We start from the raw sequence: 18,336 nt of genomic DNA, 5'->3' as shown, positions 1-18,336 counted from the left end.
TGAGACATTTAATTAACTTTCTGTTTTTATGGTTCATTAAAAACAATCTAGGGATTGTTTGAATCCCTAGAACAATAATTAAATCATAATTTTTCTTAATTTTCAAATTACTGTTATGTGATACACAGATTAGTCATTGCCTGTTGTCTTTCTTTTTTTTTTTTTTTACAGTAAAAGAAGCTTTGAGCCCTATAAAATTTAACAGATGGGGTCTCCCAGAAGTAAATCCAGAAACTATGCAAACCAGTGAACCATGGGTGTTTGCAGGTGGTGATGTTGTTGGCATGGCTAACACTACAGTGGAATCAGTTAATGATGGGAAGCAAGCTTCTTGGTTCATTCACAAATATATACAGGTAGGCATTTGCCAGCAATTTCAGTTAATTTTTTCCAGTGGATAAGTACTTCTTTATTTATTTTTGCTATTCATTCATATGAGTTTTCTATAAGGTGTATAATAACGATATATGAAATATGTCACTTAGATCTTTACTTGGATAAAATTTTTTAAATGTGGACTGGATAGTAGACCTATTTAGTTGATTGAAAATCCATTGTGCATTTCCACCAGTGGAATGCCATGAAGTCATTACTCGTGCTGAGTTCAAAGTATTTGTCAATGGCTTAAAGACATAGATAATACATTTATCAAATCTGGATGGTACACAATATGGTAGGAGATAGAATCTATATTCCTAATGATCTTAAACAGTCCAGAAAACTATGTTGTCTATCCATTTGGATCAGATCAGGTCCTAGTCAATTCCCAAATTATATGCACCTAAGTGGAAAGAAAACAAATATGTTATAAATTTCAATTGTAATTATTTTTTTTACTATTTAGTTTTGTGATACCAATGCAAAATGTAAAAATGATAAGCTATAAAGCTGAACATACTCTGGTGCAGTAACAGTCTGGTCTTGCTGGAAAAAGCCATAACTGCATCTCAGTTGTCTTACTTTTTGACTACATGCTCTGCGTTGTTCTTGCTCTGTAATGTAATTAAATGTAGATACAGTGACCTCATTTACATAAAATGTTTCTGGAAAAGTTTGCTCTTGTTAATAGAACTCTTATTCTCTCTTCCCTATTCAGGAAAGACTCTCTATTCACAATATGCTTTCTGCTTCTCTTCTTATGGTTTCTTTTGTTTGTTTCTCACATGCTAAAAACGTTCACTTTGTCTTTAATTTTTCCTTGAAGATTTTTTTCCTCTTTGTCATGACCATTTAGTCTATTCTGGTTGTCTTCCTACTGTTTCTGTAACTCATGAAGAATTACATGTCTACTAAGTAGGGCCTAGACTTGGTACTGATTACATCATATTTTTTATGTTCAATTCACCTACCTACTCCCACCTCACCCCTGACATCTCTGACTAGGGGGGCTTGGGATGTTTGGGTCTGGGCCAGAGTGTGGTGTCCCAGAAATGTAGGGCTCTAAGAATGGGTGTAACCAGCTTATGGGTTTTGCATGGAGACAAAGGTGTGATTTAGGAAGTGTTTTGGGGGAGATGACAAATCTAAAATTAAGAACGCTGTTCAAATCAGTCAAATCGAAAGAGACTAGACTATTGAGAGAAGGGAAAAAGGAATGCAATTTTAACAGACAGAAACCTGGAAACCGAAAGGAGAAAAGTTGGTGAGTGGCTCCGCTCCGGTCTCTGCAGCACCTCTGCTTTGGAGGGTCTCCCTGGCCTCAGAAACACACAGAGGGAGCAGGTCAAGACAACTACCTGGGGTGGACTTCTGCTTTGGCTCCTTTTGCTCTATCTGCCCCAAAACTTATCACCCTATATTTTTATGTTCTCATTCTACTTGTATTTTCATAGCCCTCTGAAGGCTCCCAGTCGCACCTCCTTCCAACTAACTCCCTAATGTATATCTCCAGTAGGGCACTCTCTTCCATGATCCAGTTACCTGCTGAACATCCTCATAGACATGTCTAACGTACACTTCGAATTCACTGCTTTTAAACCAAGCACACCCTCTCAAACCTTTCCACCTTGAGTATTTAGCATTTTTGATTCCTAGATTCAAATCCTCTAAATCAGTGGTCCTCAGACTTTTAGATTACTCAAACTAATAAAGTTTTCAAAATCAATTTGGAAACCAATATGAGGCTGATGGCTTCTTATTTTATTGAGCAATAGCATTAAAACAAACACTCAAACACATGAAATTATAACACTAACATGTATAGAAAAAGAAAGTTTATGAGGAAAGTAGGAAACAACACAGTCTCAAAATAAGAGGTGGTACTTAAGAAAACAGTTGAAAGATTTACACTAGTGTGTTCACACACATACTTTTCTCATTATAAAAAAGCACTGCTGTACGCAATTTTATTTATGAACTATTTATCTAAATTTTCTTTTATTCTTCCCTCTCTCGTATATAGCTGGTCAATTCTATCTCTGTAAAAACTCTTTCATACACTTATTTTAATTCACTTATTTTTTGCATAGAGTACAGTTTTTGGTTGACCAGATATCTCACTGACCAACCTGTTAACTCCTTGAAGAAATGAAAGTGAAATCAGGAGATAAGAGAACAGGCTCTTGTGCTAGGCCAGATGAAACCCAGTGAATGTGTGAATTCAGTTTGCAGGAGTGAAAATGGTAGGAAGGCAGAGATGCTAAAGAGATTTGAAAAGGTAGAACTGAACATGGGTCAGTGGAGAATGGCATATGTTAACGTTTTTTCTGAATATTTAAATCCATTTATAGCTTTTAAAATACGTAGAGAATATTTATTTTGTGATGATTGTGGTTTTGCAGTGCTTCACAATTATCATTTGAAAGGATTCTTGAGGGTATTTTTCTTTTGACTTCGCTGTATCTTTTTACTTCCCTGAATCTGATAAATGTGTATTAAAAAAAAATAAGCCTTCGTTTTACTTAGCTTCCACTTACTCATGAAAGGAAGGAAACAGACTTATAGGAATGATGAAAAGAGTGCACGTGCTTTAAAAATACGTATTGCTAGGAATAATACTGTTGGAAATATAAAGTAAAAAATTTGTGACCTGTAAGAGTTTTGAATTTGGCTGAAGGATTCAGACTTGTCAAACAAAGTGTTGAATTACATTTTAAAAATCGAGTACAAATGGAAGGTAGGTAAAATCTCCTGCCAGGATGTTGGATGCAAAGTGTTAAGCAGTGATAAGACTAAAAAGAAACATGTAGACAAAGTGGGATTTTTCTCTCGCCACACTATCGTTAACTTAGTTCTGGCCTCTATCGCCTCTTAAAATTGCCTCCACTTTCTCCCTTGTCAAATCCAATGCCCCTACATTGCAGCCAGAGTCATCTTTCTAGAATACAAGTTTGATCCTAATTCCCTCATTTAAAACCCTTCAGAGGCTCCTCTTTGCGCTCAAGATAAAGCCCAAACTTCTTAGCTTGTGATGCCAGTTTGAATTTCCCCCAACATACCAAGATTTCTCCTGAGTCTGGGCTTTCTCCTGCTCAACCCATTTCATCTGTCTGGATCCTACTGGATCCTTCGGGTTTTGCTTGTGTGTTCTATGGCACCCTAAGTTTCCCTGAATGAAGCCTGTTTACTGGTCTGTCTCTACACAAGCCAGTGACCATGCTGTTTGTTGTTATACCCTCAGAATAAAGAGTGTATTCATCTATTAAATACGAAAAATACATCGAGTGAGTTAATTCATTTTAAAGGAACTTAAAGAGTTAAGAAAACTAATGGTTTTGTTATATAAGTTCGTTATCACTGTAAATTAATAGGATTTTCTTACAAATGTAGCATTTGTTAAGAAAAATTTCTGTCATGTCTGACGTGTATTTATGAACGAAGGTTTACAACACCTTGTTGTATGTTTTATATTAGTTTTTTGTTGGAAATGTAACACTAGATCGTGTACTTTAAAAATGATTTAATACACATGTAGTGTTAATTCATGCATGCAATCATTGCAAAAGGATATTTAGAATTTCTTTGTAGTATACTTTTTAAGATAAATGTGATTATTTAAAGACATCCATGTTGGGATTTCAATAATTCCCATGGTTGTCTGATGAGAACTTCACCTAAATTTCATTATTTAATATAATCAATTACCACTTATTGAGTACCAGCTGTTGGGCCCAACACTTGACTTTGGGAGGGTACCAAAGTGAATAAATGAGGAGAGGTATAATATAGTGGTTAGAAATTTGGGCTCTGAATTAAACAGACCTGATTTCAAACCCAGTTCCAACATTTTCAAGCTGTATGACCTTGGGCAAGTTACTTCATTGCTCCAGGACATGGTCTTCTCAAGGGTAAATAAGTGATTCATTAATAAATGAGCAATAATAAATAGATTTGCTACCCTATTGAGTTGCAGGGAAGATTATTTAAATAATTTATGGAAAGCTGTTAGTAGAGCGTCTGAGCTATATATGTTTGTTGTTTGTATTGTTGTTGTGGGTTATTAGAGATAATTCCCTTTGGATTGCTAAAATGGTATCAGAGATAAATTATAAGATAGGAGATTTAAATGGAAAGCCAAAGTGTAGGATTTTAACAGATGAAGATTGAAAGAAGCTATTTCAGGTAATTATAAAGGCATTTTATTTAGCCATTCATTTATTCATCCATGTACATCTATCTGTCTATCCATGTAGTCATTCATGCATGGATTCATTCACTCATTCAATAAACAATAAAATTAAAAACATAATAATGCTATCTTTTATATTACTAATATAATAATCACTAATCACTAGGTTTATAAATGTGAATTAAAACATAAAACCTGCCATTAATAATCACACAGTCTGTAGGGAAGAAAGTTGTGTAAACATAAATCTAATACAATATAATAAATGTAATAATAAAAAATGTAAAGGCACAGGGATAGCATGGGAGAGATAATGATTGATTCTGTCTGGATGTGGGTATCAGAAGGTGGAGTCAGCAAAGGGTTCAAAAAAATCAAGATACGAATAAAGACAGAGAATAAGAAAAATTGGAAGAATATTGAGTGATTTGAATTGCTGGAACTTAGAGAGGGCTCTTGGATATGATTGTATAGCCTGCTTACTGTGCAAGGGGTACCCAGACAAGGGTACCAGCTGGCTGAAATCCAGACCAAGTTCCACTCACCCACATATTGGTACCTTTTGTTGTGCCACTTCTATTCAGAGGAAGGAGCGCCTTCCTTGAATTTTCACAAAGGTGCCGTCTGCTTGCTCTGTAAGCCTTGCACCTGTGTGGCAGCTTCTTTTTATTTCACCAAAAGGCAGTCAGGGCTACTGGAGGCCCTGAACATAGAGAATATATAGGAAAAATGGGAGAAAGGATCTGAATTAAACTGGAATTAGAACATGATAAGAATACTTAGGTTAGGATTTTAATTTGGGGTATGTAATGAGGCAGGAATGTGGTAGAAATTGTTTGCATAAAGAAATTATAGTGTCAGCTCTGGTATTAGTATAGAGAGAAATATTTTCCAATTCATCAACATTTCCCTACGTAAGAGTCATTATTTTATAATATTAACTTTACTCTTTAATTAAATTGTGCTAATAAGTGATCCAATATGACTTCACCTTAATTGTTTATAAAACTGATGTTAGCAGAATCCAGGCATATTTGACTTTTCTTCTTCCACTTGAATAAGAATTACTGAATATCAAAGATAATTTTGACAGTGTACCCAGAGAAAGAGTATGTAACTGAAAGAATGACTATAGCTAAACAAAATTTCTATAAATTTTAAAATTTATTTGCATTTTTACTTGCCTCTTTCTGGTGAATTTATTTACTTAACCTGTGTGTGTGTGTGTGTGTATACAGATGGATAGATAAAAGTTCTGTACTAGGAAAAAAAAATAACCATATAAACCCATTAACTTTTCTTCTCTTAAGGAGCTTATAATGATGTTTGAATTCAAAAATTACTTGTGTGAGGGGGCTAGCCCCATGGCGCAATGGTGAAATGTGCACGCTCTGCTGCTGGCAGCCCCGGGTTCGGATCCCAGGCGCGCACCAATGCACCGCTTGTCAGACCATGCTGTGGTGGCGTCCCACATAAAGTGGAGGAAGATGGGCACAGATGTTAGCCCAGGGCTAGTCTTCCTTAGCAAAAAGAGGAGAATTGGGATGGATGTTAGCTCAGGGCTGATCTTCCTCACACACACAAAAAAATGTGTGAAATAATTAGAGAAATATATATGATACGATGTAATGGAAACCTAAGTTTAGTACAACAAAAAAATGCTAAAGTAGTCGAGGAGCAGAGGTCAATGTTGACTTAAAATTATTGGAGAAAACCGATGAAAGAAGTGGTCCTTGATATTTATCCTCCTTGGAACATACCGTTTATATTCACTTGTCAATCATTGTAATAATGACTACTATTTGTTTAACATGTATTATATGTTGTACTTTTTTTTTGTTACAATGACCCTGTTTAATGGGTATCATTATCTTTATTGTACATTTTAAATATAAAGGCCAAAATGATAAAGAAACCTATTCCAAGTCAATATCTTGTCAGTAACGAAGCCAGGATTTGAACATACACGTCTATCTATTATTTTCCCCTGTACTCAACTACTTCCCTGGTACTTTTTAACAATTGGCTCAATTAGTATGATTAAAGACTTAAATCTAATTGTTAATTGAAGATAAAAATGAGATGTTTTAATTGTATAAGTAAATCCAGAACATTAATTAACAATAAATTGGGTAAATCTAGAACATTCTTTTAAAAACACAGGAGTACAAAAAAGTTCTCTTATCCTTTGAAACAAAAATCAATAATTCATTGGTTAACCTGAAAAAGTTCAAATGGGGAATTGTATAAAGGATATACATGTATATTAAGGATATCATTTTAATTTAAAGCATATAGATGTTTTCTTATTTTCCTTTCCCTTAAAAAAAAAAAAAATACTCAGAGCTAAGGCGTTTTGAATCCCATGGTTGGAGGTCAATCATGTTTCCTGTCTAAACCTGTCTGTGATATATTGTCCACAATTTCTAGTTTTGTTTTTTAAAGTGGAGCAACACCTTCAAGAAATGTATGAAGAAATTCTCTGGATTTTTATATGGTTGCCCTACTGTCATTTCAGTTGTTTAATCCACACCTAATTTGAAGCAATTTTTTTTTAGTAACTCACCTTTATTATACGTTTTGAAAACATTCAACTTAGTTTTCACAGAATCAGCCCCTTTCTTTTCACATTCCTATAACTCATCAATTTATATAATTTTTATTTACGTTTATAATCAACACAAATGGAATGAGGAACATACAGTTGAGTCTTAATAAGCACACAACTCAACTAGTGGAGTAGAAAGTCCATTGGCACACAGGGGTACCCTACTCATTACAAAGATTCAGCACTCCTTGGCCGTCCCTGGTGTGTCTGGCAGAGGAAAAGGAGAAAAGAAATTAGTCCAGTGAATTTGTTAGGTGCAACTAATTAGGGAGAGAACCTGTAAGATGCCTAGTGTCCTTCTTTACAAAAGCATTTAAGAGATGGCTTAATACCAAATGTTATTAATTTACAAAAATATAATCATTCAGAAGATTGAGCACTTACTTTGTTTTAATATTAACAAATTTAGTCACAAAAAGTAAAGGGAAAAAGAGGCTATATATCTCACCACGCTGTATCCTCCACTGAGAACACACTTAGAAATGGAATACAGGCTGAATTCTTCTAAATTCTAATCCTAGATCGTAAACTCATTTTCCCTAAAGTAGTCATGGTAATTCTGAGATGATGATCTTATAAACATGGGATACTTTGTCAAATAAAGTCGGTCTTAAATGTATGGAAATTATAATCTCAAAACCCACTGGTTTGATTACATCATTAGAAGAATCGTTTAGTTATGTCATTATTCTGTGATTCAGAATTCTGTTTTTAATTCACTCTCTCTTAGATGCAACTTTAAAAAAAAACACAATATTTATTACTAGTAGTGGAAGGGGTCAACTAAATGTACATGTAGCTACTATGAAAGCAGTTGTAGTGGTAGAAAGATAAATATTGAGAGACAAAAGACAAGAGTTATCACTGGAGGGATAAATATGAAATGAACAGGTAGGAATAGAAATGAAATAAAGAAAAGAATTTGTGTAGAGCTTCTTCAAATATAGGCAAGAAATGAAAAGGAAAATAAGACCCAGTTTCTTCCAGGTAGAACTCATCCTGTGAAAAATCACTTATGAGAAACTGCAAAAGATAAGGAAGGAGGCCTTGGGACATTAAACATAAAAGTTTTGCTAACTTTGTTTACAAGTGACTTGAGGAGTCTCTGAATACTTTGTTACAGAATAGTTTAAGTTGAATAGTTATAGAATATTGTTTATTGGCAGCCAACATTTGAGGTCAACTTTCAACAACAACAAGAAGTTAATTTTTTCCTTACTGGTTTAGTTTCGTTGTTTCTGCTATATATATGACTTTGTCTACATGCATGTCCCAAATGATATTCTTTTTTTTTCCTTCTCAAACTTTATGCTTTATTAAAATATGCTATATTCCTATAATAAGTATCCATGTTAAGGTGCCTGATACTGTTTTGGTTATTTCATTTATAAATCTATGTTATTCTTTCCAATTTGTCAATCCCCTCTGAAACTAATTTTTGTGGCAGAATTATCTTAGAATAGATACACAAAATACACACATAAATGTTCTGGCATCATATTATATCTAAAGTGTCTTTCTTAACTTTATGAAATCACAGAGCACAGGAAATCTTTATGTTTTAGCTTTCTACAGTGTTTCTCAGCTCAACAGTGAAGCTTATATGATATTTTAATGAAGGTTATAATGAAGTTCTCTAACAGTCAGTGTGATTCTACTCAGCTATATATAGAATATGGGTATATTTTGAAATAGTTCTTTGTAAAGTTCTTCAAAACTATCATAAATTCCTTGGAGTGATGACCTACTTTTCTGCTGCTTGAGGTTTTTGTGTATTTTCTTCTGGTTCGATTGAGGCACAAAAGAATCACCAATTGTTGAGGAAACAAGGTATCTCAGGGAATTGGTAATGAGATACAGACCCTTTAACCTCTTGGTCACTAGTTCAAATCTGCCCCAGGTCAAGAGTGACAGAAAGTCATTACCACCTGATGGCAGTTCAATAGGGGATGTGAAATGAATTTGTGATTTCAGTACCTAGTGGAGAGAGATTTATGCTGTAGTCCCACCATAGAGTGAATACAAAATGGTAGTTGTGATTTTAGTTTGAAGAGAAAGGAGGAGTCCAATCATTGCTAAGTATTCCATTTTCTTCCTGTGAGCTGAGACTCCTTTTGGTAGATTTGTTGATGGAATGGTATGTGAAAGCTAGGCTTGTGCTTGTGTTGGCTTGTGATTTGGGGCCATGAGATGCACGTCCATAGGAATCCCTATCTGTCATTGTTGCTAATGAGGTACAAATCAGCATCACTAATTGACTTCTAAAAAGTGATTTCAGTCCCAGATGGTGATTAATTCAAGATTGAAAGTTATATCATTCATGTCTCCTGTTTCTTCAATGCCCTTCTGCATATATTTTTTAAATATTTCATTTTCCTTTTTGATCATATTATTAATTTTATCTACATTTGGACATTTGACTGAACATTTAGAGAGGCCTATTCATTCTTGTCAATCTATCCTTGAGAAATAGTGAGTTAACAAACAAGAATAGAAAATTGTAAGGACACTTTGAAGAGGGGGAATTTGAAATTGAGCACAGTGCAAAAAGATCATTGCTATAAAGCTAATTGAATTATGTGCATTCATATCAATAAATGAAGCCTTTCACCTTCTGCCATTTTTAGGGTTTGAGATTCTGTGAGGGATTTTTGTCTTTTTAATATCTATAGTGAACAGTCAGGTTATTAAAATTTTCTGATTTGGGGTCTCTTTAAAAGGAATTATTTTTCTAAAGAGAAAAAAAATGTATGTTTATATTTGAAAGATTTATGAGATCACAGCATTTTCTTAATAATGGAATATTTACGATTTTATTTTATTTGGGCTCAATGGTTTTCAAAATGAAACCACATTGCTGCATTGTAAGAATTTTAAAACTATCTCTAATAATTTTTTTGATGTGAAAATAAAACCTATAAGAATGGTAGTAACTGTGCCTCATATTAAAGATGTCTGCTCTGGTCAAAGGTGAACAGTTGCTAAAAATATGACAGTCTAAGATTTTAGAAAACAAACTTAGAACTTATCTGTGTTCAAGTTTCTGTTGCTCAGAAGACCTTCAGTGCCAACTTCAAGTTAAAGACACTTATCATTATTGTTGCTTAAAATATCACTTTATTTTCCCATCTTCAAAGGCATTCTTTTGCCCTGAAATATACCAGTGGTTTTCTACAATATCTGAAGAACTATGATTTGAGAATTAGAAATTTAAATTGCACAGGCTTAATATTAGAGTATTTCCGTTACCCTTTGCAGGTTTTGAGGCAGCTTATTCGACCTTACAGTCTCACCAGGAAGCTAATGGGAAAGGCTTGCAGCAATCTTCACAGGAAAGTTTCCAAATGTCAAGTGTCATCTTTCCAGCTGTTAGATGAATGGGTAGCCAAAAGGCATTTATTTGGGTGTGCAGCCCCTGTGAAATCTGGGTGAGGCGGGAGAAAAGGCTATAATTTGGTGGTTAGTTTACCAGCATTGGTATAGTCACACATCTCCTGGCCAGGCAAAGGACTTCATTTTGTGATTTAATGATTGACAGCCAAGTGCAGTGTTCTTGCACTTAGAGAATAAAAATGCTTTAAAAAAAAAAAAGGCATCATCAATATGTCATACTAATTTTTGATTCCTCCACTGCTTCTGATAAAAACAATCCTATCAACAGAGCTAGCTGCTGCTTCTCTAAACTCCTCTCCAACTGAGAGGAGGTAAAGCTTTTCAAATGACAACTGTATTAAAATCTTGAAACCTATTGAAAAAGTGTCCTTCAGCTTAAGATATATTGCAAACTCTTTAATTTCTCTGTTAAGAGAAGATTGATATAAATCATTGGCCACTGTCAGGTTGAAAAACAATGAATATCAATAAAAAGACAGTTTTAAATCATAATGGATTCAGTTTGGGATAGTAATAGCCTCCAAAAAATAATATTGAAGTATGTCACGGCTAAATGCTGTTTCCATGCTGTTTTTCCACTTGGTCAGGATCACAGTTTTGAGATGACTTCAGCCCAATTTCTCACTGGGAAACTGGGCCTTTAGACTGAACTAGAATCAGAAGTGCATGTGATCTCATTTTTATCCCATTCAGTGGGAACTAGTAAAGTTAAATTTGCTTACTGTCATTGAAAAATGAAGTCCATTTCAAGAGTTCATAAATAAGCATACAATAATCCTATAGTATGGTCTAAAGAATTTGCCTTTTTGATGGTACATTCAGGTTAATTTTTGGCGTATTCTCTAGCTAATATTTTAAAATAATTATTTAGTATCAGAGACTTGACACTTTTTCTATTAAAAATTCTATTTGTAATAATGTGTAGTTTTTGTGTATGAAGGGGTATTTATTTTTTATAACATCTATATGTTATTAAAAAAAATCAAGGAAAAAGTGAGGAGTGAGCCTATATCTAATGGAGCTATCAAAACAAAATTATCTATTTGGTGATAGAGGAAGAAAATACCATGACTAATAAGTAATTTTAATGCCTTTTATTGACTTTGTATCGGGTTCCAAACTTTTATTAAATGGCAGCGTTTGACCTGAAAAGTAATTTAAAATGAAATTGTCTCCATAAAGGCAGAATACTTCCTTACCAATATAGCAGTAGATTGCTACTTCAGGAGATAACTCAACATTAGAATGGGTAGAAAAAATAACTCTGAAAAATACGATCCATGCCATACAGAACCTGACCTCAGTGTGTGCGGATAGAGTATGAAAGAAATTAGCTGCTATAGTGTCACTTGGTCCAAATGGGCGATAGGTGTTAAGAATTCCATGCCATATTCCAATGCCCTGATGCCTGGGTCTCTATGGCACTGATGACAACATCACATTAGAACAAAGCACCAAAAACCTTTAGTTTGCCAGAAGAAATTCAAATGCAAAAATAACTCAGTTGGAAATTTTAACCAGAATTGTGTTCCTCTGTATTCCATGATGTAGTAAATTTGAGTCTTATACAAGTTCTAAAGGATCAGATTGAAAAATATCCAGATACAGGTGGTATAATGGAAGCCTGAAAGTCCAGAGACCTGGAGGACTTGAATAAATTAATCATTAATTTTGCCTTCGGACCTTTGGGAATGTCATGTTTCCTTTTGGTTCTCTCACTTAGGCTCTGAGACAGCACAATGTAGTCACAGCGGTAGAATTTCCAGCTCAAGCAGTTAAAAACTTTTAAAATCTTGGATGTGTTATCTTGTGCCTCACTATTTTCATCCATAAAAAGGACAAAATTATGTTTATAGTTCGAAAACCCAAATAATATATGTTAAAGATAAAGAATCTAATTTATTCAAAACCCATTATATGCTAGTTATCTATCTAGGGGTGTAGCATTCATATTATACTCCAAATTACCTCTAGAGTAACCATTTTTTCCATTTTACAAATTAAAAAATCTATGCTGAGGTTGGTTGAGATGGATATAGCCCTGGAGATCATTTGATTCAACCACTTCACATATGGGTCAGGAAGCTAAGGAGCAAACTTTAAAAGAGTAAACTCAAGTAATAGGAAAATTCACTCAGGAGAATAGAACAATAATGGAACTATCTAAAAGGGCTTTAAAATAAATATGTTAAAGATCCTCAAGGAGGTAAAGACAGGAATAACATCCATAAAAAAGAACAGGAGAAATGTAATGCCCTTCTTAAGGTGTTGAAACTAGATAATGGCCATGCTAGAGCTAGAACTCAAGTTTTTTCATTCTCAGCCCTGCTGTTTTTTTTCAATAAGCATCCCACCTCTTCCTCATGGTGTTCTCTTTGCTTGAGCTCTAGCTGAGCATGTGGAAGGCACGACACATAGGCGAGTCCCTTCGGGTCATGAGAGAACTCCGCACCAGAATGCAATGGTACTGGACTTTTGTAATCCATGCAACCAGTCCTCAAAATTACCTTATTTCATTTTTGGATCCCTTCTCCTGTATTGCTCAGTCACTGTGTACCAGACAACATCCATCGGGGATGTAGCCTTCAAATTGATTTTTTTGTCAGTTTATTCTTTGTGGTATCCTTGGTGCCCAGATCAGTGCCTACCTCATAGTAGGTGGCTGGCCAATAAAATGCCTACCATATAGTAGACACTCGATAAATATGGTTGAAAAATTGAATCTGCTGAGGAAAGCTTTTAGATTATGGGGTACATGAGGTTTAGGAAGCAGATTTTCAAGTTCGTTTGGCTCCTTGGTGATAGATACTACTTTAGACTGCTAAACAGGTGGTAGGGGTACAGTTAACATGGAAATTGAAAGATGAAAATGAGCATACCGGTATGTTATAATTTTTCTTGTTTGATCCCCACAATTATCCTTCCCAAGAGGTGTTTTCAAGATTAGACAAATGAGGTTTAAAGAGGCCTAACTGACCTGGTTAGGGTCACAAAGTGACCTCTGAGCAACCACACTGGTTTTCTCCCTGCATCTTAGTCTAATTCAGAACTTCTCCTCCCAGAAATACAAGGGTTAATAGGTTAACACAAAAACAGATATTGCCTGGTAGGTTGTTGACTTACAATTTTGAGCTTTTTATTCCAAGTCTTAATATTTAACATTGCTGCTGTCACCTTTCTTAAATGTCAGCTTCTTTTATTTACCTTCATCTCTCTCACCTTGATCACACTGACTCCTTTGTGCTACATGGATTTGCTGTCAGGCACCACCCTGTGCTGGTCACCAGGCTTTTCTTACCCTACTCATTGACATCTTGTCAGCAGTGTCACCACCTTTGCCCCTGGGCCTGTGAATATGGCAATTGTTACCTTCTTGATTGACACTTTTGAAAATTTGTCAACATGTTATTTATTATTTTGAGGGGATTGTTGGCTAACTTACAAGCCATTTCCTCAAGTTAATTCGTTCTTTTATCCTTTTAACAGACTCTTTGGGTTGTAAAAATAGGCTCTGAGTAATAGTCTATGTGATATTTTCTTAATGGATGATATTACAATTAGTAGAAGGTAAGAGAAACGAGTGTTTACTGTAGCTCAACTGATAAATTGGACCATTCCTTTCAAAGTCATAAAGAGAGTTTACCAAAACTCTGTTGATATATGCAGGACTCTTTGCTCACCTCCTTCTGGTATCTCAGATGTTGTTTTATTAAAGAAACCTCCATGGCTACCCAAATGTAAGCCTTCCCTGGCCCCAGCCCCACTGTTCCCTTACCCACATACTCTGCATTCTGTTTCTGAGGAGAAGCCACTTAAAGCCACACCCACAGAGGCATGCTCACACACACTTATCTATGTTTTTGTCTCCTTCCTTCCCCCACCATCATTCTATAATGTAAGATCCATGAGACCAGAAAATGAGCATTGTATACTACTGTGTTCCTAGTACCTGGTCACAGTGCTTACCGTATAGAAGGCACTTCATTAATATTGTTGAAAAATTGAATATGCTGAGGAAATATTTTAAATCATGGGACACATGAGATTTAGGAAGCACATTTTATAAATCCGCTAAGCTCATTGGTGATTCTACCTTAGGTTGCTCTGTTAGTCAGCTTGGGCTGCCATAAAAAAATATACCATAAAGTAGGTGGCTTAAACATCAGAAATTTATTTTCTTACAGTTCTGTGAGACTGGAAGTCTGAAATCAGAGTGCCAGCATGATCGGGTTCTGGTGCGAGCTCTCTTCATGACTTGTAGATGGCTGCCTTCTCCCTGTGTCCTCACATGGCAGAGAGAGAGAGATAGAGAGATAGAGAGCTCTCTGGTGTCTCTTCTTATAAGGGCATTAATCCCATCATGAGGTTCTCACCCCCATGACCTCATCTAAACCTAAGTAACTCCCAAAAGCACCATCTCCAAATACCATCACTTTAGGGATTAGGGCTTCAACATGTGAATTGGTGGCGGGGGTGGGGCAGTGGGACACAATTTAGTTCCTAGCGGTTGCTAAAAGAGCCGGTACTTGGCAGTGAGAGTAAAGTTTACATGGAAAGAGAAGGATAAAAAAAAGCATGCTAGGAAGAGAGAATAGCAAGTGCAACACCTAGGGAAAGGTAGAGTTTGGTGGAAGTCACATGAGACTGATATATATATTTCCACAGAGAGTGGCATAAGGTAACTTTGGTTAGGAAGACAGGACCACATCATGAAGGATCTTGTAGACTATGAAGAAGAATATGAATATTAACAAAATACAATGAGAAACTAATGAAAAGTTTTAAACAATCAAACTTGTGTTTTTAAAAGGCTACTCTGGTCCAAAGTAAAGAGTGGATTCCAGTATGAAGCAAGGAAAATGAGGAAACCAGTAAGAAATACTCCTAGTAAGAGATATTGGTGGCAATGAGAATGGACAGAGTGCATGGATTCGTATATTTTGGAGACAGACTCATTAGATTTGCTGGTGGAATAGAAATGGAGAATGAGAGAGAAGAGATACCAAGAATGATACACAGATTTTTGACTTAAGCTGGATGAATGGTAGTGTCATAAAGTAAATGGGAAAAATTGGGGGAGGAATAGTTTTGTTGTTGAAAGGCAGAGGAATTTTTGCATGATACGACCTTAAGTTACTAAAGAGTTGATAGCTGGAGGTGAGGGCAAAGTTTAGATGGAGAAAAAGGTCACATGGATTTAAGTTAATATCATTTAATTTTGTGGCCTTATTCTATGCTCAGGTTACAAGTATCTTATTAAGAGCAATGTGAATATAGTCGTTTAAAAAGCGAATAAAATGAGATTATTATTTTTTAGAAACTTTTCAATAGCCTCATATCTTTTCTAAAATTTTCATTACAAATAGTAATTTCTCAAGATGGAGAAATGAAATCTGATTTTATGTTATCATTGTAATCACTGTATCTAGGCCTTTCCACCATGGAAGCAGCTAATACAAATTAATTTCTGCTTTGCAAGTTTTTCCCTCAATAGATATTTCTCCAAAGGGCAAAGTAACTGAGCTGGAGTTAATTAATGCATTAATCCAGCCTATGAATTAATCTAGCCATAAGTAGCTACACAATGTTATTTATTCTTTGCCTTAAAATAATCTCAGAATGGGTGCTTATAGCACAGCTGTACTCCAAGATAGGGGCCATTGTAGTTATATCACAATGAAATATAAATAAAAAGAGTAAGTGAAAGCTGTTTGATGACTTTAAATTGAATGGAACATAGTGGTGGTGATTTTCTCTTCTTCAATCAAGTATAACACTACCAGTAGTCTTGCTTTTAGCAGTGCTTTTTTTTTTTTTTATTTTCATTCTAGAAAAGCAAATTAGGGAAAAATGCAATCGGGATGCGTAATTATGATGTGATTTGATTTTCCCCAACAACATAACCATTATACATGGAAATTTTTCTTTCTGTAATTCCATAACCCAGCCAGGAATAAAAGAAAAATACCAATGGTAAAGACTAATAATATAATAATAAAATAATAGGCTATTGTAGTTTAAGATTGTATTTGTTTTTATTTCCATTCTCAAATGAAAGTCATTATGATGTATTATATTATTGATATCTGAATGGTATATACTTTTTATTTTTGATAATACATTTTTCAATGTATGTGTGTGCATGTGTGTGTTTGTGTGTATGTTCAATCAAAGCATCATGAATAGTTTTCAGATCAGTTCCCTATTTTGAAGACATTAATACTTTAGAAAAATAATGTCTGTGTAAATAGGGGAAGCTTATATAATGGAGTAAATGTAAGCTTTGAATTCAGGACTTGCTCTATCACATAATTATTAGCTGCTTATCTTTAGAAAGTGGTTTACTTTCTTTGAACCTCACTTTCCTCATCTTCAATAGGAGGATAACGCCTAACTTGAAAAGTTGTGATCAGAAAGAGAGAATAAGTGCAAAATACCTATCACTGAGTCTGGCATAATTATTATTTGCAAAAAAATAGACAAGTATCTTGTTGATTTTGAGAATAAATTAGGTGTCCTATTTTTTCCAGTAGGTCTTGACATTTGGACAATGTATTGATGGTTGTCAGAGCTGATGCTTTATAAGCAGATTAAGGTCCCCATATGAGCAACTTTTAGAGTGTCTGCCCAGCTTACAATAATACTTTGTTCTCTTGAATAGCCCACTGGTAGCCACTTATTTGAATAAGATAGACATCTAACACCCTTGAGGCCAAACTTGAATGTCTCACATGAGAATTAAGAATTAGAAGGAGGGGCCAGCCCCCGTGGCTTAGCAGTTGGGTGCGTGCGCTATGCTACTGGCGGCCTGGGTTTGGATCCCGGGCGCGCACCAACGCACCACTTGTCCGGCCATGCTAAGGCCGTGTCCCACATACAGCAGCTAGAAGGATGTGCAGCTATGACATACAACTATCTACTGGGGCTTTGGGGAGAAAAAGGGGGGAAAAAAAAGGAGGAGGATTGGCAATAGATGTTAATTCAGGGCCAGTCTTCCTCAGCAAAAAGAGGAGAATTAGCATGGATGTTAGCTCAGGTCTGATCTTCCTCACAAAAAGAAAAAAAAAGAATAGAATTAGGAGGAGCATTCACATGTCTAAAGAAGTGATTCTCAGCCTGGGATGCACAGTGCAATCCTTTGGAGAAATTTTTAAGAATACTAATGCTTGAGTCGCACTCGGGGTGATTCCAATGTAATTACTATGGGGTCTATCTGACCAGGACATCAGAACTTTAAAAACTTTCCAAATGTTTTTAGTATGTAGAGTTAAAAATGACTGGGCTAGATATAGCAAATATCAACCATTCTGGATAAAGAAGCAGAGGAAGCCAATTGGCAGAGACAGGAGACTAAACTAGAGGCACATAGAAGAGGAAAGGAGAGACAGATCAGATGGTTTTCCTCGAGGATTCCCAGCCCTTCCTGGAGGCCTACTTGCATTCCTGCTTGAGTTTCATGAGATGCTTCTGTACCCTTATAATAACCATCTGAGACTAGTTTTTGTTACTTGCAACCAAAGGAGTCCATTCTAAGCTGGAATTTAAAAATCAGGGAGGTCAGAAAAATGCTTGATTTTAAGCTGGATCCTGGCAAAAATGTGAGGTTGCTGAATTTTTATGTTACTTTATATGACTGAATTATAGAATATAAATACATATCCTTACATAGTAACTTAATTGCCCAGAGCAGTTATTTGCTATTCCCACTAGATGGCTCTTTTGAGAGCCTCTGTTAAGTTCAACAGCCTTCCAGAGGTTAAGAGTTGAA

At 35.4% G+C, this 18,336-nt stretch overlaps 1 protein-coding gene across 2 annotated transcripts in view; it reads left to right on the top strand.

Moving 5' to 3' along the window:
- The window catches only part of DPYD (dihydropyrimidine dehydrogenase), a 776,746-nt gene that overhangs the window by 366,762 nt on the left and 391,648 nt on the right, over window positions 1-18,336 (top strand). For both annotated transcript variants that reach the window (XM_058538603.1, XM_058538604.1), the window contains exon 12: window positions 172-356. In XM_058538603.1, the coding sequence (XP_058394586.1) occupies window positions 172-356 (185 nt within the window). The remainder of the gene's footprint in view (window positions 1-171; window positions 357-18,336) is intronic.

This window comes from Diceros bicornis, chromosome 4, assembly GCF_020826845.1.
Source record: "Diceros bicornis minor isolate mBicDic1 chromosome 4, mDicBic1.mat.cur, whole genome shotgun sequence".
Taxonomy (NCBI): Eukaryota; Metazoa; Chordata; class Mammalia; order Perissodactyla; family Rhinocerotidae; genus Diceros; species Diceros bicornis.
Note: the sequence above shows the minus strand (reverse complement) of the source record. Positions and strands in the feature narration are given on the sequence as shown.